Source organism: Nicotiana sylvestris, chromosome 5 (assembly GCF_000393655.2).
Source record: "Nicotiana sylvestris chromosome 5, ASM39365v2, whole genome shotgun sequence".
NCBI classification, from domain to species: Eukaryota; Viridiplantae; Streptophyta; class Magnoliopsida; order Solanales; family Solanaceae; genus Nicotiana; species Nicotiana sylvestris.
Genome location: NC_091061.1, coordinates 12,071,191 through 12,095,217, shown reverse-complemented (window position 1 = coordinate 12,095,217; position 24,027 = coordinate 12,071,191). Strand labels below are relative to the sequence as shown.

At 36.0% G+C, this 24,027-nt stretch overlaps 2 protein-coding genes across 2 annotated transcripts; both read right to left on the bottom strand.

Annotated features, from left to right (window-relative positions):
• Nucleotides 1–363: 363 nt before the first annotated feature.
• On the bottom strand, nt 364–3,799 carry LOC104222365 (ras-related protein RABD2a). The gene is made up of 8 exons (XM_009773594.2): nt 3,649–3,799; nt 2,616–2,688; nt 1,953–2,000; nt 1,831–1,878; nt 1,423–1,494; nt 1,162–1,317; nt 972–1,075; nt 364–787 (listed from the first exon to the last, which is right to left on the bottom strand). The coding sequence occupies exons 1-8, from the start codon at nt 3,660–3,662 to the stop codon at nt 691–693; spliced, it is 612 nt and encodes a 203-aa protein (XP_009771896.1). The 5' UTR covers nt 3,663–3,799; the 3' UTR covers nt 364–690.
• A 14,157-nt stretch (nt 3,800–17,956) lies between these two features.
• LOC104222366 (uncharacterized) lies at nt 17,957–22,472 on the bottom strand. Its single transcript, XM_009773595.2, has 2 exons — nt 22,145–22,472; nt 17,957–18,324 (listed from the first exon to the last, which is right to left on the bottom strand). The coding sequence occupies exons 1-2, from the start codon at nt 22,413–22,415 to the stop codon at nt 18,143–18,145; spliced, it is 453 nt and encodes a 150-aa protein (XP_009771897.1). The 5' UTR covers nt 22,416–22,472; the 3' UTR covers nt 17,957–18,142.
• Nucleotides 22,473–24,027: the final 1,555 nt, after the last annotated feature.

Sequence of the window (24,027 nt, the reverse complement as noted above, 5' to 3'; positions counted from 1 at the left end):
CTAACTAGGAGAATGCGGAGGCGGATAATTAAGGTAGAAGATTAGCAAATAGCTTAGCTTAGTCTCGGATACTGTATATGTTTTCCATATTATATGTAGTATTATTTTCATTCTTGTATTATTTTAGCCCTCAATTTTTATTACTACCTGTTGTTTTCCTTGTGGCAATATTATTATTATTATTATTATTATTATTATTATTTGCCTTCATTATTTTTAACATGGCTTCTTCACTATTGTTTTTCTTTTTCTGAGAATTGCTTTTCTTGAGCCGAGGATCTATCGGAAATATCACTCTACCTCCACAAGGTAGAGTAAGGTATCTACATACACATTACCCTCCCAGAACCCACACCAAAAATATACTGGATATGTTCTTGTATTATCACAGAGCATTTTATTTGAAGCACATGATAGTAGGTACAACAGCATTACATCCCCATCTAGTAAACCCAACTTCTGATATATATTGCAGAAACTGAATTGCAAACACTGCAATTTGACCAGGAAACCCAGTGAAGTGAATATCAAAAGGGGAGAAAGAGTCCTACTTAAAATAGCAATTCTTTTGATTTGCACAGGCCAATACGGGTAGATACGAAGATTGGAGCTGGCAGAGCATAAAAAACAAAGGCATCACAATCGGAAAGGTCGCACTGGAAGCAAATCTAGCTTAGCCGAATCCAACATCTAAGTAGAACAGCAGCCACTCTTCTGGTTAACAGGTTGTCCACGTATCTGCACGGTGGGTGGCCTTGCATTGTTTGATGCCGGCTGGCTCGCCATCCTGTATTAAGTAATAAAAGGCATAAACCAAGAAGATATCTGACCAAATATATATTTTTGTATATATGTTCAAAGTAAACAATAAGGAGATGGTGATATCAACTAAATTCAGCTTCACAGGATGAAGAGATGCTATTTCACAGACTCTTAACTGCATCAAAACCAGACTAACAAATTAAAAATACCTATTCTTTATTTCAGCTGCCATTGCCATGAACGCTTGCTCAACATTAGTGGCACTCTTCGCACTAGTCTCCATAAACGGGATGCCGATTTCATCAGCAAACGCCTTGTATGTGAATCAAGAACTATTCCGGTCAATCGAGAATCATTACACTAAAAAGACAAAAGAACGAACAGAAGAAAAATCACTACCTTTGCTGTATCATATGAAACAGCTCGGTTGTCAGTTAGGTCACACTTATTTCCAACCAGAAGCTTGTTAACGTTTTCGCTTGCATAGCGATCAATTTCACTCAACCATTGCTTAACATTGTTGAAGCTTTCTTGATCAGTTATATCATATGTTATCTGCCAGAATATGTAAAGAAGTGGTTTGAGGAAAACAGAATTTACCAAGCGAAAAAATTGAAAATCAAATGATTGATTCCTTTAAAAGGGGTCAGGGAAACATACTATAATGCCATGTGCTCCACGGTAGTAACTACTTGTAATTGTCCTGAAACGTTCTTGTCCGGCAGTGTCCCACTGGCAAATGTAACACAGGCAAGGGCGTTAAATTCACTTTGAAAATGCATAATGATAGGAACAAAAGCTAGCACATAAATTCAGATCATGTACACTTGTAAAAGAATATAGCTCAGTTCTAGAACATCTGATCTCTGTATGACAGAATCTTAACTAAAATTGCAAGTAAAGTTCAATCAATTCATGGCAAACTACACACTACCCGGAATCCTAAAACAAAGTATTAACGGCTGTGTTCAAATTTAAAAAATTCATTCTAAAATTCCAAAAGAAAATGCCTGGGACAAATAATGTCAAACCTCAAACCAAAACGAAAGAAGACAAAAAGAATCATACAATTTGAAGTTTAATAGTCTTCCCATCTTGCTCCACTGTGCGTATTTTCTGCAACGTAAAATAGGAGCATCACTGACTGTAAGTATGTTATGTATGTAATTTCACTATGAATTTTGGCTTACAAAGTCAACACCAATTGTGCTGATGTAGCTGTCCAAATAAGAATCATCCTGCAGAAGAAAAGAATCAGTTAATCAAAACATCAAGATGTGGAAATATAACCAAGTTCCTTAAGACACAAAGCAAGAAAATATTAGAACATTCAAATTCAGTGCCATCATGCTAAACTTTATAAAATGTTTAACATGTCTGCTAAAACTATCAAAACGAACTGATCTTACAATCTATATTTAACTATAGAGCAGAGGCGAACCTTCGTTACATGCAAGTTCTTACTCTCAATACTTATAGCTCAAGTAAATGCACTTGACAAGTCAGTCCTTGACATTAGATAAAAGCCAAAAAAAGAAATTGTCACTATAAAAAAGGATAGCCAAGAACAAGTATGCACTTGACCTAATTGAGCAATGAGCCGATGACCATCACCACTAATTAGATCTGCCGGAATTGCATGATAAAACTGCTTAGATAGGATACCGAGTATATTAAGAGCAACATGGAGCTACTTCGGTCTGCTGCTATATACACTCCCACACAAATCAATCTGCACACTTTCCTAGTTTTACTGCTTATATCAGCCATTAACGGAATAAGGTAAATAACATTCAGCTCATAAGCAAGAGTAACTAAAAATACGCCAAAATTAAGTGCGATGAAATACTTACAGCAAATCTCAGGAGAAGACATGACTTTCCAACACCTGAATCTCCTATTAACAAAAGTTTGAACAAGTAGTCACTGCAGAAAGCATAAAATGCAACAGCATTAAGTTCCACCTGAGCTGAAAAGAATGATGAACTTGTAGACAGATAGATTGTAATTAAGGCAACTGTAAGAAAATAACCCACAGCTCCCCTGCAATAAAACTTCTGGCATTTTGAGGTCAAAGTGCAAACTAGTGAGTAGCAAGAAACAAGTGAAACATTGATAAATCCTGCATCCTTAGGAATCAAATAGAGTGAAAGTTCTCAACGAGCACCTCAACTAAGTCCAAAGTGATTAAGCTAATTCTTATTTTCTTATTATGTTGTGTGCCGGAGGGGAGCCTTGGCACAGGGTAAAAAGTTGCGGTGGCTGGTGTGACCATGAGGTCATGAGTTCAAGCCACCAAAACAACCTCTTGCAGAATGCAAGTTACGACTACGTATATAAGGCTGCGTACAAAAGACGCAATTTGGTCCGACCCTTCCCCGAATCCCGAGCATAGTGGGAGCTTAGTGCACCGATGGTTGTGTCTGGGCCAATTGATTATGGTTGTGTCCGGTCAACTTGTGTGTAGCTAGAATAATCCACAGGGCAGCCTACTACAGCCAACAAGCACGAGTGCCGAGTGCCAGGTAAACCAGTGCACATATAGTGCTTATATTCTTCCCCTTTTCCAGATCGATTGGGATATTATGCAAAAAGTTAAAACCAAAATGTTACCAATCAATCTCGTAAATCATCAAATTGAAAAGATCAGAGTAAAAGATCAATTCTACAACCTATAAAAAAGTAATTTACTAAATTTCATGAATCTGAAGGGCAAAACATTAAATACAAAATTCAATTGAATAATAAGCAAATTCGACAATAAAACTACCACAACCCAAGCAGAAATCAAGCCTTCAATCGCATTATACAAGAAAGACAAAAAATTTATAATAAAACAAACCCTAGAAATGTAATTCAAAGAGACAAAAAGGTATAAGAATTTACTATTCGGGATTCATGATTTTGCGAAGCTCTGATCCAAAGGGCGAAGGGAACGGGGATGTTTCTGTTCCCTACGGCCGGAAATCGCCGGAAAATGGGATCGTCGCCGGAAAATGACGTAGAGCAAGGTGTTTGATAGTGTGTGTGACAGAGATTTCAAATGTATGGGAATGTTGGGTAATATATATGTGGACCGACAAAAAAGGGATGAATGGTTTTGGTTTTGGGAAACTAACCTGCCTTTTCTTAATTTAACCAAATTATATGGACCACACATCTTCCAAAGTCCAAACTCAATATTGAATGTTATTTTTTCATTTTTAGTATAGTGATATTTTTTTTATATTTAAAAATAATTTAATTTAGATTATTTTTTAACTTAATGATACTAGGAAGGTGTGGCAATATAAGCTTAAGAAATTATTCTTTAATAAACTCCGCAATGAATTAAGATGGAGGAAGTAGTCATTAAGGATCTCATGTCTAGAAAATGAAAGTAGCAAAAATGAATATGATGAGATTGATGTGTGGATACTAGGAAGGATATGGTCAGGAACATAGATCTTTGGTATAAGGTGAGGGTGGCACCCGTGCAGAGATAGTTCATGCATGTGAAGAGGAGATGTACTGACACCCTGGTGAGGAGGTGCGCGAGGTTGAATATGTGAGGTATAAAGAGAGGTAGAGGGACGTCACTGGATAGGAAGTTGTGGAGGTCGGGAATTAGGATGGAAGATCTAATGTTCAACTCTGTTTACCTCAAAACAGGAGTAACAATTAAACTTGTAATGTGGTTATAAGAATACGTGATCTAATTCAATGTCAATTGATAAGTAGCTAAATAAATAAAGGAATTAAGTGATTTAAATGGATTAAACCCGTGTAATTGCAAGTTATTGACCTCGATCTGGATTAGACTCGAGATCAAAAGCCAAGAACAGTAAGAGCAACAATATCAGTATGAACAATCAGAACTATAAAAAGTCAAGAACGAATAAAAGAGTGTTTGTATTTCTCAATATAAGTGTAAGCAAGAACTCATGTATGATGATAATTGTGTTCTTGCTTTACAAATGAACAGGATCCCTCTTTATATAGTAGAGGAATCCTAAATAAGGTATGACTCTAATTTCGGAAGTAAAATACATGATTGATATCATTAACCGTTAATGGTTCTACCGATTCTGAGATTCTCGTCGGAATTGATGGCCGATCGCGGATATTGTGTGATTCTGTTACTGCAACGTTGATCTTGATTCCTCGGTCTTTACGTTCCTTGAGACCGAACTTTCTTCAATATATGTTCACTCTCAAGGCATACCCCCGAGCTCATGAAATCGGGTCTCCTTAATTTTTACAGTATACATATAGTCCCCGTGTTTCTTAAAATGGAAGAACAAGAAACGATTTAACCCTTGATTCCTCGATACCTTGGTCATGATGTCTTCCTCGTGACATAAGTGACTGATGTATCCGAAACTTACAGTCGGTTCAGTTCCCAAGGACTATTAATGCTTGTCAGTCGCTGGTCGGCCACTAGTGACACCGAACCATCGTTTGAGATCTATAAATACCAACTCCTTAATAGATTCAAACTTTACTTTGTTTCATCATAAACCCTTGAGTTCACAAACCTTCTTGGTTCCCTCTTATCGCCATTTACCAAACCACCATTGTTCCCACCGGAGCTGCCAGTTCTACACCTTCTTTTTACTCCCTACTCATACGTAAATGGCGAAGACCTCTAAAATGGTACTGCAGAAGGAGAAAGCTCCATCTTCTTCTTCTCGGCCGACCATAAAACGCAGGTAGAATCGGCCATCCATGAATACGTACTTGGTCCCTATGTCCTCAAAACTGATTTTAAGGTTGATAAACCTTTATCGGTGGCGGGCCGATGCGAACATATGTCGGTGTATATGTGTTCAATTATCGAGGGCCATGTCGAGGCCATGAAAAAGGACTGCAATTGGGATCCAGAGGTGGTGGTGCAAATTCCTACGCCTGAAGAGAACATCACCACACATGTGAAAGGGTTCTTGAGTGTGTACACTTACCCCTTCACATTGGGTCCCGTCGACCCCGTGATCTTTGACTTCTGCAAGAGGTATGAGGTCACCATTGATCATAACTAGGTCATAACTTCATTTTTCTTTTTTCTTTTGTAAGGCCCCGATTGGCCCTTTGTACATATATTTTTTGAATATTACGAGAAATTTTTCCTTGATGCCTTTTTTTATGCCTTCGTATGTTTAATTGTTTTTGTTGAAAAGTTCTTATTATTTTAGTTCAATCGTGGTCAAAATAAACCCTTAGGTTTTTTGTTTTTCTGAGGGCAAGTCCCCGAGTTACGAAGGCGAGTCCTCGAGTCCGAAACTCATTTGAGAACTCGTCTCGGGGATGGCTTGTTTTGAACTGGCAGGTGGGTTATCTCAAATAACCAAGCTCGAATAGTTTTAATATGATAGGACAAACCCTTAAGTTTTTATCAATGATTGTTAAGTTTTCGAGCTCACCGCTATACCTTTTATGTAAATATTTGAGTTGTAGTTAGTCGTTTGTTTTAAGCTCGTAATAATCGAACCCTTGGATTCGATTTGATCGAGAGTGAGGTCTCTAACTCTAATTGTATTGTCCCTTAGGCTTATTAGATCGGCCCTTAGGCTATTTTATATTGGCCCTTAGGCTCTTTTAGGTCGGCCCTTAGGCTCTTTGGGCCAACTCCGCCTCTAAAAACGACTATAATTTTCCCCTCTTTTTGGCTAAAAGACTTAGTGAAAAATTTTCTATGACTTAGCATGTGTTTTTCGTACTCGTTGGATTTTTCGAGGGTTCAACGATCGGCACCCAATTTTTCCTTAACTTGTTTGTGTTAAGATAATTTAATATCTCTTGAGGCTTTTTTGAAGGTTGATATTATCAAAGCCTTTAAACTATTTGAGGGCTAATTTTATTGAAGCCCTCTTTTATTTGCTTTACCGAGGGTAGCCTTATTTAATCGATTTTTCAAAGTATTTGAATGCCTTTAATTTACGGCGGAAGTCGGACGTCTCCGAGCCGCATTATTTCGGTTGTAGCCTTTATATGTAGTTTTTAATATGGTCGTAGCCTTCGGGTATATCTCTTGGACTTGTTTCCCAATAATATTTCGAACTTATTCGACATGTTAGTCCTCGAGTGTGATGGCCTTGGCCCGTTCATCGAGGGGTGCCTTTTTGAGGTCTTATGATTTCGAACTTAGATAGCTCGAGTAGGTAGTCCTTGAAAGTTCGTGGTATGTTTGCAGTTGGCCCTCAGGCCATTTTCATAAGTGTCAGTTTTGCATAATAGATCATAAGTACATGACTCGTATAATAGAAATTCTACCTCAAACACGGGATGTTTGAGAAAAAAGAGATTGTTTCTTTGTATTATTCATACATGCGTACATGTTTCATTGTCGGGACTCGGCTAATCTATATGGACACGGTTCATTCGACCGTTTGGCCCATTACAAAATTCTTCCTATTGAGATCCATTTACATAACATCCGAGGGTGATGCCCCCCAATATTCGAGGTTGATTGCAAAGAAGCCTTAGATACTGTTGAATTATCCCCAGGTAGCACATAGTTGTTGCCTCATTAAAAACCTTGCCGAAAAAACCCATTGGGAATAAAAACCAGTCTAAGGGAAAAAGAGTGCAATGCGTACTTTAAAACCAGAGTTCTCGATTTCTCGGACCGGATACCTTAGCAATAGTATTGCTTGAGGAGTGATATGTTCCAATTATTCGACAATGGCTCACCATCTATTGTTATAAGCTTGTAAGATCCTTTCCCGACTATGTCAAGGATTTGATAGGGTCCTTCCCAGTTAGGACCAAGTTTCCCTTCATTAGGTCTCGAGTATTGATGGTGATTTTCCTTAAGACCAAGTCCCCAACTTTGAAGTGTCAAAGATTTATTCTTCTGTTGTAATACCTCTCGATTTGTTGCTTTTGGGTGGCCATTCGAACGAGTGTTGCTTCTCGTCTTTAATCTAATAACTCGAGTCTAATATTCATTGCCTCGTGGTTTGATTCTTCTGTTCCATGTCAAAACCTAGTGCTGGGCTCTCCGACTTCGACTGGTATTAAGGCTTCGGAGTCATAGACTAAAAAAGACGGAGTTGCTCCGGTACTGGACTTTGATGTTGTCTGATATGCCTATAGAACCTCGGGCAATTTTTCTCTCCACTTCCCTTTGGCTTCGTTTAGCCTTTTGTTCAAGTTTTGGATGATAGTTTTATTCGTTGATTCGGCCTGTCCGTTTCCACTAGGGTGATATGGCATCAATAGTATCCTCTTTATTTTGTGATCTTCGAGGAATTTTGTTACCTTACTGCCGATGATTTGTTTGCCATTATCATACACTATCTCCGCAGGTATCCCGAAACGACATGCAAGCCATATGAAGTCAATCCCTTCTTTATCTTTAACTTTCTCGAGGCATGTGCTTCAACCCATTTAGAGAAATAGTCAGTCATAAATAGTACTCCCTCCGTTCCAATTTATGTGAATCTGTTTGACTGGGCACGAAGTTTAAGAAAAAATGAAGACTTTTGAAATTTGTGGTCCTAAACAAAGCAAAAGGGGCCCCAGAGTATTTGTGTGGTTATAAAAGCTTCTCATTAAGGGCAGAATTGTAAGTTTAAACTAAATTGTTACCAAATTTAGAAAGGGGTCATTCTTTTTGGAACAGACCAAAAAGGAAATATGTTCACATAAATTGGAACAGAGGGAGTATGAATTTAGCTTTACTTGTGGCTGATAGAAAAGGACTGACGATGTCCATTCCCTATTTCATGAATGGCCATGGAGATAGGACCGAGTGAAGCTGTTACGGGCCGGTGAATCATTGGTGCAAACATTTGACATTTGTCGCATCTTCGAACGAACTCCTTAGAGTCTTTCTCCACGCTATTCCAATAGTTATCCTGCTCTGATGACCTTACGGACTAATGACTCGGTGCCAGAATGGTTTCTGCAAGTGCCTTCATGGATTTCTAGCAAATATAGCCAGTATCTCCCGGCCCCAAGCATACTGCCAATGGACCATCGAACGTTTTTCTGTATAATGTTCCATTTTCGTTTAATGTGAAACGAGCTGCTTTAGTTCGTAAGGTCCTCAATTCCTTGGGATCCGACAATAGTTTCTCGTTTTTCAAGTATTCAACATAATTGTTTCTCATATCCCAAGTTAAGCTTATGGAATTAATTTCGGCGTGTCCTTCCTCGATTATAGACCTCGAGAGTTGAACGAAAGTCCCCAAGCCAATTTCGTCTTTGTGGTCCGACGATCCCAAGTCGGCAAGTGCATCGGCCTCAATATTTTGTTCCCGAGGTACATGTTGTAGAGTCCATTCTTTGAAGCGGTGTAAGGTGACCTGCAACTTGTCCAAGTACCTCTACATCCTGTCCTCTCGAACTTCGAAGGTTCCGTTCACCTGGTTAACTACCAGTAGAGAGTCACATTTAGCTTCAGTGACTTCCGCTCCCAAGATTTAACTAGTTCGAGACCTGCAATCATAGCCTCATACTCGGCCTTGTTGTTAGTCAATTTAGCAGTTTTAATCGATTGTCTAATAACATTGCCCATAGGCGGTTTTAAAACAATACAAATCCTGGATCTTTTCACGTTCGAGGCTCCGTCCATGAAGAGGATCCATACCCCCGATGTTGTACCTAATTTTTGCAGAAGTTCCTTTTCCACCTCGGGTACAAGGGTTGGTGAAAAGTGTGCCACGAAGTCTGCTAATATTTGAGACTTGATGGTCGTTCGGGGCTGATACTCAATATCGTAGCCACCAAGTTCGACGGTCCATTGGGCCAATCGACTCGATAACTCGGGCTTGTGCAATATATTCCGAAGGGGATATATGGTAATAACACATATGAGATGACACTGAAAATATGGATTTAGTTTTCTAGACGCGCTTATTAATGCAAGTGCCAATTTTTCTAGGTGTGGATACCTGGTTTCAACATTTCCTAAAGTTTGACTCACGTAGTAAACTGAAAATTGAGTACCTTGTTCTTATCGCACTAATACTCCACTTACCGCTATTTCGGAAACCGCCAAATATAGGTATAACTTCTCATCTGCCTTTGGGGTGCGGAGCAAAGGTGCACTCGATAAATACCATTTCAATTCTTCCAATGCTTGCTGACACTCTAGAGTCTATGTGAAATCATTTTTCTTTTTAAGTAAAGAAAAGAAGATGTGGCTCCAATCTGACGACCTCGAAATGAACCAGCTTAGGGCAGTTATCCGTCCGGTTAGCCTCTGAACGGCTTTTACACTATCCACGATGATGGTGTCTTTGATGGACTTGATCTTGTCGGGATTAATCTCGATCCCTCAATTTGACACCATGAAGCCAAGGATTTTACCCCAGCCGACCCCGAAGGCACACTTTTCAGGGTTAAGCTTTATGTTGTATTTCCTCAAGATTTTGAATGTCTCCAGCAAATGAGTCAAATGGTCCTCTACGCGCAGGGACTTAACTAACATGTCGTCAATGTAAACTTTTATTGATTTTCCTATCTATTCTTCGAACATCTTGTTAACTAGGTGTTGATATGTAGCTCCCGCATTTTTAGCCCGAAAGGCATTACATTATTGCAGTAAGTTCCGTACTTAGTAGTAAAAGATGTTTTTTCCTGGTCTACTGGATCCATCTAGATTTGGGTGTGCCCAGAATAGGCATCGAGAAAAGTAAGTACCTCGTGGCCGGCTGTAGCATCGATCATTCGATCGATGTTAGGCAAGAAAAAGAGTCTTTCAGACATGCTTTATTCAGGTCCTTATAATCTACATACATTCTAACTTTGTTCCCTTTTTTGGGGACTATGACTACATTGTCTAGCCATTTGGGATACTTGACTTCCCGAATGGACCCTATTTTAAGAAGTTTAGTTACCTCTTCCTTTATGAAGATGTGCTTAACCTCGGACTGAGGCCTTCTCTTTTGCTTTATCGGTCTGAACTTGGGATCCAGGCTCAACCGATGAGTTGTGATCTTTGGTGGGATTTCTAAATGGGACCATGCAAAGCAATCCATGTTATCAATAAGAAATTGAATAAGTTTTTTCCTGAGTTCGAGGGTTAACCTCGTTCCTAGGTATACCTTACGTTCGGCTAGATACTCGATGAGTATCACCTATTCCAGCTCTTCGACCGTTAGCTTGGTTGCATCCGATTCTTTGGGGATGACAAAAGTTCGAGGAGTGAGAAAATCCTCTTCATCATCTTCGATTGCCTGCTTATTCAATTCGGTCGAGGCTGGGGACGGTGATTGCTATTTGGCCGCTTGCTTATCTTTGATTCTTGACTTTTCTAAGGTCGAAGGTACTGATATAGGCATCACCTCATCGACTGCAAACATCTCTTTCGCAACGTGTTGTTCCCCATAAACTATTTTCACACCATCCACTGTTGGGAATTTCATCATTTGGTGAAGGGTCGACGGTACTGCCCTCATGTTGTGGATCCATGGCCTTCCGAGGAGCATTATACCTTATATCTACTTCGATATCATGAAATTGTGTGTCTGGAATGGTCCTTTCCACGTTCACTGGTAGGATTATTTCCCCCTTTGTTGTTTCACTAGCCATGTTGGAGCCGTTTAAGACTCGGGATGCAGGTACAACCCGATCTAGCAGGCCGAGTTGCTCTACGACCCTATACTTGATTATGTTCGCCGAACTACCTGGATCCACGAAAACATGTTTAACTTGAATTATATTTAGCAAAAGAGAAATTACTAGGCCGTCGTTGTGCGGTTGAGAGAGGCCTTTCGTCTCTTCGTCGTTGAATGTAAGGGTGTCTTTGGGCATATAGTCTCGGGTTTGTTTTTCTCTTGTAATCGATACTTTTGTGCGTTTGAATATAGGTCCTTGTGGGACGTCGACCCCCCCAACGATCATATGGATAACATGGTGAGGTTCTTCTTGTTCATTTTTTCTGTTGGCGACTCTTTCTCTGAAGTGATTTTTGGCTCTATTACTGAGGAATTCTCGAAGATGACCCTCATTGAATAATCGAGATACTTCCACTCTCAACTGTCTACAGTCTTCGGTCCTATGGCCATGCGTGCCATGGTATTTGCATGTCAAGTTTGGATTCCTTTGAGAAGGATCAGTTTGTATAGGTCTGGGCCACATAGTGTCTTTAATCCTTTCGATGGCCTATACGATACCCGAGGCATCGACGCTGAAATTGTACTCCAATAATCTGGGTGCTTCTGTGGGATCCGCATATTTGTAGAATCCAGTCTTGCTCATGAGTCCTCGAGAACCCTATCCTTGGTTACCCCTCTGTTCGTTCGGGGTAGAATTACATCCTGGATGGTTATTTCTTCTTTCTGAAGCATATCGATGATACCGATCTTTACTCGCTCTTGATTATCTATCAATATCTCTTTGGTTTCTTCTTGTCGACCGATTAGGATGCATTGAACCAGAGGGGACTCCCAGTTGATCGTCATCGACTCTAATCTTTGATTGATACCGGTTGTGAACATCTCCCCAAGTCACAACCGGGTACTCTACCAAATTCTATTTCAGTTGGCGCGATGCGATCGAACTCCACTCGTTTAATCCCTGGGTGAAAAGGCTGAACAGCCCAATCGTCGGTAACGGGCGGCAACTCCATACGTTCCATTTGGAATCGAGATACGAACTCTCTTAGCATCTCATTATCCCTCTACTGTACCTTGAAAAGATCTGACTTTCTCGTTATAACCTTTATAGCTCCATCGTGTGCCTTTACAAATGAATCTTCCAACATGGAGAACGAGTCGATAGAGTTCAGTGGCAAGTTGTATAGCTCTCTTCGACAGGGTCTCCCAAAATTTCTTCAGCAATACTGACTCAATTTCATCGTCTTCCAAATATTTCCTTTGATAGTACACGTATAAGAGGTAACATGCTTGTTGGGGTCTGAGGTCCCATTGTATTTCGGTATATCAGGCGTCCTAAACTTCTTTGGTATGGACTTTGAAGCCGCACTTGGAGGGAATGGTTTTTGCACAAACTTTTTGGAGTTTATTCCCTTTAGGATCCCCCGGTATCTGATCAACTCGAGAGTTATAAGTTTCCACCTTCTTGTCGTTGGCTTCGATTTTATTTTCTCTCGATTCTATTCTCTTAGTAAGCTTCTCGAGCATTCTCATTATAGCAGGGTCGGTTGTAGAAGTATTATCCCCTGACCTTTCAGGCACTGGCTCGGTATGATGAGTAGCCTCTTGTTCGACCCTATTTGGTGTCCTATGTTGATTTTACAACTGAGCAATGACGTTTTGTTGGGCTTGCAACATTTCAAATATAACTTGGAGACTGACACCTTCGTCTCCTCTACCCTGAGTACCTCGATAGTCAGTTCGATCCTTTCTGCGTACGCTTCCATTGGTGTCCCCACCTAAATCTGCATTTAAAGTAATATGCGAACTAACATCGACCGGGTCAACGGGCGATGCACCTTCGAGGTTAGCATGTGGCACCTCGATTCCTAGAGAGATAACATTCTCATTCTCTCCGTGGAGTCCGAGACCGTTGTCACCATGCGTAGTTGTGTTTTGTGAGTTTGACATGATTTAACTTGAAAATAAAGTTCTTGACAAGAAACAAGTGTAAAATAGTGTGTTATATACGAATTAACACTAAACAATCACTATTATCCTTAGTCCCACGATGAGCGCCAAACTGGTTACCTTGAAACACGAGTAACAATTAAACTTGTAATGTGGTTATAAGGATACGTGATCTAATTCAATGCCAAATGATAAGTAGCTAAATAAATAAAGGAATGAAGTGATTTAAATGGATCAAACCCGTGTAATTGCAAGTTATTGACCCCGACCTGGATTAGACTCGAGATTAAATACCAAGAACAGTAAGAGCAACAATATTAGTATGAGCAATAAGAACTATAAAGAGACAAGAACGAATAAAAGAGTGTTTGTATATCTCAGTAGAAGTGTAATCAAGAACTCATGTATGATGATAATTTTGTTCTTGCTTTACAAATGAATAGGATCCCTCTTTATATAGTAGAAGAATCCTAAATAAGGTATGACTCTAATTTCGGAAGTAAAATACATGATTGATATCATTAACTGTTAATGGTTCTACCGGTTCCGAGATTCTTGCCGGAATTGATGGCCGATTGCGGCTATTGCGTGATTCTATTACTGCAACGTTGATCTAGCCTGATCTCGATTCCTCGGTCTTCACGTTCCTCGAGCTCGAAATTGCTTCGATACAGGTTCACTCTCGAGGCATAACCCCAAGCTCATGAAATCATGTCTCCTTGATTCTTACCGTATACAAATTCTAAACATTACAATTGAAAGTGTGAGATTTTAGCTATTTACCTATTATCGTAGGAACATCTTTTCTTCTTGTACATCTCAGGCGTGTTGTATTCAGGTGATCTTAGCTTTTTCTTATACCACTTTTGTCACGACCCAAACCGATGAGCCATGACGAGTGTCTGAGTTCTACATGTTGGACACCCTAAGCATACGTTTGAGATGTAAACATGAAATAAGTGTAGGTCATGCATAACGTCTGTCAATAAACTACTGATTCATGTGAATAACATACGCAGGAAAATATGCCCAAAAGACATACATATGTATATGTATGTATATATATATATATATATATATATATACATATACGGTAGGGCAAGCCGAGAAGGCCACACATGGTTGTCTATAGACCTCTTATACAGTGTACAACAGTATAAAGGATGAGACTCGACCCCGTCATATATATATATATATATATATAAGTATCGTACCAAAACTCAATAGCAGCTCCGGATCAAATGGAGCACATCAACTCTCGCTGAGCAAGGATCTTAAGAAGAGGACCATCAGCCAGTCTATCTGCACATGGGGGCCTGAAAAGTTCAAGCGATATTTTCGTAGGTGTTTGCCCCCGATTCAATCGGAGGATCGAGTTGATAATAGAAACACGTGTTTAATTAGTCGATTTATTAGTGAACAAGAAAAAATATTATCAAGACGAAAGCCAGGATCAGCCACTAGCCTGAATTGATTGTAAAGAAAGAAGCCAAGAGGTTGCCAGACAAAGGGTTCCATTTTCAAGTTTGTTGTTAAAACAATTGCTCCAAAAGACAGAAGGGAGAAACTTCATTTTTATCATTTATATTGGTTAATTTCAGCAACTCAATTGTTCCTTTCAGATATGGGGTTTTTTCAATCAATAGAATTATTGAAATACTATCATTGAAAACTAACTTTTCTTTTAATCATTAATATTTATTACGCCTGCCAATATTTAAGTTCAATGAGTTCACGCTTTAAAGTTTTTAATATTGAATTAATTATATTTTTTAAGTTGTAAGTTTATTTACTACTTATTGTAATTTTTATAAATTTTTACGCATAAATTTATGCTCTATACCGAAAATATTAGGTTCATTTTCACATACCAACAAGCTTCATCGACCCGGTGTGTACATATTTAGTCTTTTTTGCTATGTATACCAACAATTAATATCTATTGGTGGAAAAAAGATATTACACGTGGAACTAACAGTACGGTGACAAGTGATGATTTCAATGAATGAAATTAATAATACAAGAAAGGTGCGGGAGAAACACCCATGAGACAATACAGAGAAGAGGACCGGGCATGACACCTATCAAAGAAGAGGTATGAACGAAGTGAATGGAAGTGAAAAAGAAGGGAAGATACATGAATCATAAGTAAATAAGGAAGGGGAATCTGAGCAGATACAAGGAATCTATAGCTATAAGTATGTCAGTTACGACTATCTATGGTAATGGTTAAAATAGCACGGGCTAGCAAGTTTTCGGACTGGTCATTCAAAAATAGCCAGCGTTTGCAAAGTCATTAAAAATAGCCACTATTTTGCTGCAACACGGAAAGTTCCAGTATAATATAATGGAGATCGGTGCACCTGTGTATAAACTTCCACCATATTATGCTGGAACTCCAACACGCAGAAAGTTCCAGGATAATATACTGGAGATTAGAGCACCGATGCTCCAATCTCCAGTATATCGGTGCTCCAATCTCCAGTATATTATGTTGGACCAGTATATTATACTGGAACTCCAGTATATTATACTGGAATATTTTTTCGGATTTTGAACAGTGTTTTCGTTCAGATTTATCTTTACATGAAAAGTGGCTAAATTTTGATTACTTTTGACACTGTGACTTTTTTTGATTGACCACTTATAAATCTGGTTGTTTTTGAATTTCTCTCATGGTAATAGGTAATCAATACAATTAAGAGAAGTTTTCATAAAGCACTATCTTTTAGTGGTAATTAACTATCTATAAATACCATTTGCTATATTACGGATTGTAGATACGTTTTCTGTTGTTATAAGATGTATTAGATGTATTTAAGCTACTGTATTCATGAATACAATAGCAAAAATAGGCGTGAATCAGGGAAGTCCAACTAATCAGTCATTGTATTCGACTGTATTCATAGTGTGAAACATGGGATTACAACTGGACAGATTATTGTATTCGACTGTATTTACGGCGTGAAACAGGGGATTACACTGTTTTAAAATGGAAAGTGAATCAATTAACATAATAGACTCCTAATATAACTCAACAAACTCAATTATAACACACAAATTTTGTATTTTCAGTTATAAAAAAGATTCTCAACCGAAAAATACCCCAAAATATAGCAATCTTCAGAGAAATTATATAATACATCTGAATACATAAATTATATTAATTAAAAAATATATATGAATACATTCATGGAATACAACGAGATATAATGACGTACAATAAAAAAAAGACAATGAATACAAGGAAATACTCGAGATACATTGAAATATTAACAGAAAATTCAAATTGCTCAGCCCCAAACTCCGTCGTCTATGTTCAAGGGATTTCCCCAGATCAGCAACATCTGATTTTCGCCGGAAAGCAGCTTGAAGACGGCCATACCCTAACCGATTACAACATCCAGAAGGAGTCGACTCTTCATCTCGTGCTCGTCTCCATGGTGGTGCTAAGAAGAGGAAGAAGAATCGGAACCGAAGAGGGTTGACGACGACAAAGGGGTTGGATACACTTTAATATAGTACTTCTTCTTCGAATAGAAAATAATTCCGTTAATTCCCCCAAACTGTTGGAACGCCATCAACCCAACAGATATCTAAAGGTAGAAATAAAGAAGAGCAAAAATAAGTAATTTTAGCTTTCAAAAACAAAAAATAAGGGTTGGGATGCTTACAATAACTGCTCGATAATTGGATCTGTCGAACAAGTTTAGAAAGGTGACTTTGGGGAGCGTTTGAAGGATGGTCAAATACTCTTGTAGATTGGTGTTGAGAGAGAGGGTGGAGAATCTGAAAAAATGAGAGAGAAAAATAATACAAAGATTATTTTATGGCTTAAGGGTAGGAGGTAATCATAAAAAGATATTTGACTATAAAAATCAAAAGGTAGCTATAGAATATAATTTTTCAAAAGGGTATTTATTTAAAATAAATAAGGTATCAACCTTTGCTATATGAGGTAAAAAATCCTACAATTAATGCCCATAATGAATTCAAATTAAGTGTGAAAACCGTTTTTGGTTGTACGCTCCCATATATATATAAGGACAATGAATTTCATTTGTACAGACAAATTTCGATTACTATTGAAATATATTCTATTATTCTCTGCTTCATCAAAGTTTCCAGCCTTGATTTTAGGAATTGTTTGTCAATTCATTTCTTATTTCTTTTTGTCAATTTTCTCTATCATTTTTATTATTTTTCTAAAAGACTATTGTGAAAGTGAAGTAAAACTTGATTATCAATAACCCATTTTCTTTTAAAATATAGGCTTTAACTAAGAAATTTATTTTTTGATTAAACATAACAGTCAAAGGGTATTTTCTTTTCCTTTTTCTTTTGCATCTAACAATTTAAGTTCATTCATTTAGTTTTTAGATACATTATATAGTGGTTCTTTCTTTTGGGAATAAAACTAGAGCAAACTGTAAACCGGATTGTCAAATTCAAAGCAACAGATTTCACAAAACTTGAGGAATTTTCCCCAAAGGCAATACACAAGGAGAAAGCATCATAATACGTCATCATCATCCTTCTTTCCTCAAATAGAACTTTCAAGACCTTATGGAGCTTTTAGCGGCTATGGAATCAGATGAAAAAGAAATTCAAACGGTCTATTTTTACGGATACAATAAGAAGCATTCTCAATCGATAGGTCAAAGACAGAAACATATATAGTAGCAGTAGCATCTCTAATCTTTGAGAAAATCAAAGTCTTTTCCATATAATAGCGTCAACCAAATACCGAAACATTTTAGCAGATATTGAAGAGAAATCCCTAATAACTTCGTCACTCAAAAATGATTTGGCAACAACAATCCTCAAAGCATAAATAATGAGAATTTGGGTACGAAAATAAGTGAAAAAGAAAACAAAAAAGATATTTATGGAAATCCATTTTCCATATAAGATGTTCGACGATTTTCATCTTTCTTGATCAAATCATCATCATTCAATTCTAGAGGTAAATTTGCAATATGCATGCCATCAGGATCGAGATCTCCATCAAGGTTTAGTCCTTCTATTCTTTTAGCAATTGCTTCCTCTTTCAATGGCGCATCAATATCTGTTTTACAAATAATTAAGAAGCAAGTTAATAGAAGTAATTAAAACCAAATACACAATTTCTCTAAAATAGAGAGCAGTACATAATTTGTCGGTCTCATGGAATTTGGGATGATCTCCTTGTTTTTTCTTTTTTCTGAGACACCCCACCAAGGGAAAAAGAAAAGGAGATTTCATTTTAAGGATCGAATCCGAAATCTTTGGTTAAAATTAGAGGTTATTTATAATGGTAGAACCATAATTTTCATTAAGAGTGCTAATTTTATATATAAGTCATAACCTTTGGTGGTTAAATAATAATATTCTTTGCAGTTTGTTATAGCTTCTCGGAAAGGTAACACTAGACCCTATAAAAACAGTATATAACAACGAGTTTAAATTTTAACATTCGACAATGTAAATTAATATGCAGGTCATCTTTTCATCCAATTGCAAATGTTTTAAACTACGCAAGCGTCTGTAACTTGAAAAATAGTGAGTAGTTTGTAGACCCAGTCAATTACTATAAGAAATTATAATACATTCAGACAAATCAATAGAGAATATTTTCATAAAGTGTTTAATTAGGGTAAATTTCACAAATGATCATATAACTATAATTTTTTTCCCACTAAAATCATATAACTTTGTTTTTTTCACACAACAATCATATAACTATGACATGTTTTCATTAAAGTCATATAACTTTGTTTTCTCACACAAAAATTATATAATTATGACCTTTTTTTTTTTACTAAAGTCATATTACTTTGTTTTCTCACACAAAAATCATATAACTATGATTTTTTTTCTTACCAAAATCATATAACTATTTTTTCTCATACGAAAAATCATAAAACATTTACTAACTCACACCAAAATCATAGTGATAGGAAAATATTATTTTTCAGTAGTATTTTCTTATTTTGTGATTTTTTATTTTCTTATTTTCAGCCTAATAAATAATAATCTAATTAAAATAAAAATGACTCAACCGGTCCTGGCCTCCCCGACCCAATACTCATATATATAAATTAAAATAATACTAAAAGTGAATAGTAAATCCTTCAGTCCTTCAAACTTAACCGGCCGGACGAAAGTAATTGCATTTGTTAGCCTAATTAGTTTCGTCCGGCCGGTTAATTTTATATTTTTTCCTTAAAATAGGAATGACCCAACCTAATGTGACCCAATACCCATATACGTAAGCTAAATAATACTAAAAGTAAATTCTTCCCCCCATAAAAAATTCAATTCGGAATGCATGAGATTCTGACAAAAAAAAAGGGAAATAAAAGATATAATTAGAGAGCACTTGAAATAAAAAAGCTATAAATTTGAATAAAAATTTCGAAAAGAAAAATAAACAATAAAAGTATCATGTTTTGAAGGATTTACTATTTACTTTTAGTATTATTTTAATTTATATATATGAGTACTATTGGATCGGGTGTGCCAGGTCGGGTTGAGTCATTCCTATTTTAAATAGATTATTATTTATTATGCTCAAAATAAGAAAATAAAAAAAATCACAAAATAAGAAAATACTACCGAAAAATTATATTTTTTGATCACTATGATTTTTGTTCCCCACATAATTTTAGTTGGAAAATTATTCTATATACAACAGAATTATATTCACTTATGGTCTTATAATCTTGTAGCCGTAAGTGCATCCACTCACGACGAGCTCTTGGTAATACTGTGGCCTTTAGGTGGTCATATCGTTCCTTCAAACTAGTTCATAATTGAATGGATCTTTTTAAGGTTAAATATTCACTTTTTAACCCTTCATCGAGATGATGGCGAAGGAAAATCATGGCTTTCGCCTTATCCTGACTTGATGCTTCATTTCCTTCTTTAATAGTGTCACTAAGACCTTTAGCGTCAAGGTGAATTTCAGCATCAAGTGCCCATGACAAATAATTATTTTCAAAGATGTCAACTGCCATAAATTAAAGTTTTGACAAATTCAACATAGTGAAAACTATCATAGAAATAAGTGAATTAGAATGACAAGAATTATTATCAATGAAAAATTCAGTGCAGTACATAATCGTGTATTAATATTCTATATCTATAATTATCAAACAAACAATTATGTGCAATGTGATGATAAATTAGTGTTTAATATTACCCACAAAAACTTTAGACATGTAAGTATATATCCATAGAATAAATAAGTTGAATTAATATGTATTAGTATAGTTTTGTTCTACTTAGAATACGTTTTAATAAGGTAAGTAGGCATAAAACTAGAGGATATCAATTCTGACAAGTTTCAACATTCAATACGATTCATCTAATAGTTAAGTCGTTAATTCTAAAGTCATTAATTTGTTTGTACGCTTAGGTGATAAATTTATTGAAGACACATTTAAACCTTTTGAAAATTTTGCAAGAATTCCTTCTAAATGCATATTCTGTTAGAATATTTGGATGTGGGCTTAATTAGTCTAATTATTGTAATTCAATTTTAATACTTATTTATTTATATGTAGGATTAAACTTCTTCATAGTTTATATAATGAGATAACAATTTAACTGAAACTTATTGTTTTCATACCAATGCAATTATTATAATCATATTCAAAACAAGTTATGCATATGGTAATTAAATTGCAGGTTAAAGAAGATCCTAATAGAAATGTTATAAACATAGGAATGTATACCTGAATCGGAAAAGAAACTGACTACCTCTTTTAGGAAGAAGATACAATTCGGATGAAGCAGATAACCTCAGTTGGTTAGAACCTCGTGTTGATAACGTATTAAGAAATGAGAGCAAAATAGAACAATATAGTAATAGAGACAAGATGTATAGGAGGAGAATGTAAAAGTTATCTTATTCAAGTATGTTTCTTGAGTGTTCTTCCATAGGCAAAGAATGTCTTATTTATACTATACAAGATACACCTAAAACTTCCTAAATACATTCTAGGAATTAATAGGTGCATCTATCCAAGTAGTACATTGTACAGAATGTATGGATAGATTAAATTAACATCCATATATATTCACTTTATTTATAACAAGTTATATGATTTTTGTGTGAGAAAACAAAGTTATATGACTAGTGAAAAAAAGTCATAGTTATATGATTTTTGTGTGAGAAAACAAAGTTATATGACTTGGATGAAAAAAGTCATAGTTATATGACTATTTGTGAAATTTATCCGATTTAATTAACATACTTATTAAATTATCATTGATGAAAATCTTTTTCTTTTTCCGCGAATCATTGAATACATTCTAATTGCTGAAACTTTAGTATTGTGTACATGAGTTTTGTGGTTGAAGCTTGAAACAAAAGTAGTTAACCATCAACACTTATAATCTAGTGTTATCCAATATCTATATGAGTCTCTCCACTACCTGAAAAATAGAAATTAGCGATGGAAAAACTTTTATAGCTAAACAGTAAATTTCATCAATAATCCTACTCCGCGATAGATTATTAAAAAATTCTATTAGCTACGAGCGATTTAGCAATAAATTAGCGACGAAACTCATAGCTAATTTTAATTTTTTTAGTAGTGCTCAGTTTAATTCTCACTATCCCCTTTCCTCTATCCCTTTTCTCAAATCTTCTAAAAAAAGATAACCAATACACAAAGTATCTCGGTTCATGCAGGATCCGGGATGGGCCGCATTCCAAGGGTGTAATGTAGACAGCCTATCTTAATGCAAGTATTAGTGGTTGCTTTCACGGTTCGAAGCCGACATGACCTATAGTTCGCAAGAAAACAACTTTTATCGTTGCTCCAACGTCCCTTTCTCCTCAAATCCTCTACTGTAATAAAAAAAAAAAGCCAAAAGAAAGAGTAAAGAATAGAAGATACCTGGATTAGACAAAAACCATAGGATAAATCCACACAAGAGCAAAACCAAAGGTATAACATGAACAGCATTCTCTGCAAATTTGGCACGAGATTTTTCCTTCTTAGCAATATCCGAAAGTGGTTCATGTATTGGTAATAATTCATTAGTTTCCAAAGACAAAGCTCTTAATGCTGGAGACACTTTTTGTGAGGGTGATGAATTTGAAGATGAAGAATAATAGCTATTAAAATAATCGTCTGAAACTCGAGTTGTACTCGATGATCTATACATCTTTAATTTTAGTGATAAGCTATAGTTTCCCTTCTACGTCGAATTTGTTAAATTTGAGATGAGTAAATGTTGGAAAAGAAGAAGAAGAAGAAGAAGAAAATAAGAGAGCCAAAAGAATGCCGAAATCAATGAAGTAGGATCTTGAACGGAGGACTTTTTCTAATGGAAATTTTGAGATTATGACAATCAATGTCAATATGGTAAATAAATAAAAGATAATTACGGAGTATATAGTTTAAGTATTACACAATCAAATCATTTAAAAGGTAATTTTTATTTCATAATATATTGATTGGTAGTCTAGAATATTGGTAAGTAACTTGTTATAACATGTTATCTTACCTTGATGAACATTTTAAATAATTCAGAATTAAATTAAAATTTTTATAGTTGACTTAAATTATTACTGAAATTTAGAATTTCAAACAAGATTTCTTACCAAAGCTAGAGACTTAAAATTATTACTGAAATTTATAACTTTAAAAAGGTGAAAATTTTATTTTGGAGGAATCTCAAGTATTTCTTACCAAAGATGGAGTTTATTCCAAAAATTATATCTTTTAGTTATGGTTAGAATGATTATTAGATTGTTTTAATGTACATTCTTAAAATTAAATAGGGAAAATGCATAAGTACCCTGACCTATAGTCGAATTTTCAACTACACACTTAAAATTTGTGGGGCTCCTATCCCCCACCCCCAAAAAAATATATCTTACCCTTAAAATATCACAACCACATCTATGTTGTGTGGTAGAATACACACGCCTCTTGTTTTTTACCACTATTTTTTTTTTCATTTTCGTTCAATCTTCTCCTTTCTTTCTCTGTTCTTTCTCTCGCCTCCATTATCGATAATCCCAAAAATCACCATTATCATATCTGTTTCACCGGACGCTATATCTTTATCATCTCCAAAAGAAAATTTTGATTTTCACCATTTTTGTTTTCACCAATCATCGTATTCGCGACCTTCATCCCCCCATAACCATAGAACTTTATTACATTAATACAAACATAATTCCAACTAACGCCGATCAATTAGAGTACAACATAAAAGAAAGGTAGATTTTAAAAAAAATTAAAGTCGTTGTCGCCGTCAGAAACAAAATTGTCGCCTGTGTTTTGATGCTCTCAAGTTCTAGAGTTGTCAAACCATCATTATCTTTATATTTTAATACAATAGTTGATAGTTTGTACTGAGCCTTTATTGTTGCTGCAAAAGAGGGATGTACGGGTAAAAATAAAAGTAGAGGAAGACGAAAATAGTGAGCTGGACTCCATTTTTCCGGGGAGGAGTTCGCCGGAGTTCTTGTGAGAATCCCTTATAGCGACTGGAAATAATTAAATGTGTTAGAGATTATTTTATTAATAAAATATAACTAATTGTAAAGTATCCAATTGTAAAAAGACATATGTAGACATTTAATAAAATTTTAAGGTAGTTTTATGCTTTCACATGCCTTCAAGAAAGTGAACACACTTCTTATGCCACCTCATATATATATATATATATATAGATTTTAGGATAGCTTATGCTCTAGAAATTATGAGAAGATCTTTTTAAATAAAATATATAATTATTTTCATTATCATTCGATTTTAAATTTTTT

Coding starts and splice junctions, on each gene's coding strand:
- LOC104222365 (XM_009773594.2), bottom strand. Junction 1,076..1,161: donor TTTCATATGATACAGCAAAG/GTAGTGATTTTT, acceptor TTCACATACAAG/GCGTTTGCTGATGAAATCGG. Junction 788..971: donor GCAGCTGAAATAAAGAATAG/GTATTTTTAATT, acceptor TACTTAATACAG/GATGGCGAGCCAGCCGGCAT.
- LOC104222366 (XM_009773595.2), bottom strand. CDS start 22,415: ATGTATAGATCATCGAGTACAACTCGAGTTTCAGACGATTATTTTAAT. Junction 18,325..22,144: donor ATGGTTTTTGTCTAATCCAG/GTATCTTCTATT, acceptor TTTGTAAAACAG/ATATTGATGCGCCATTGAAA.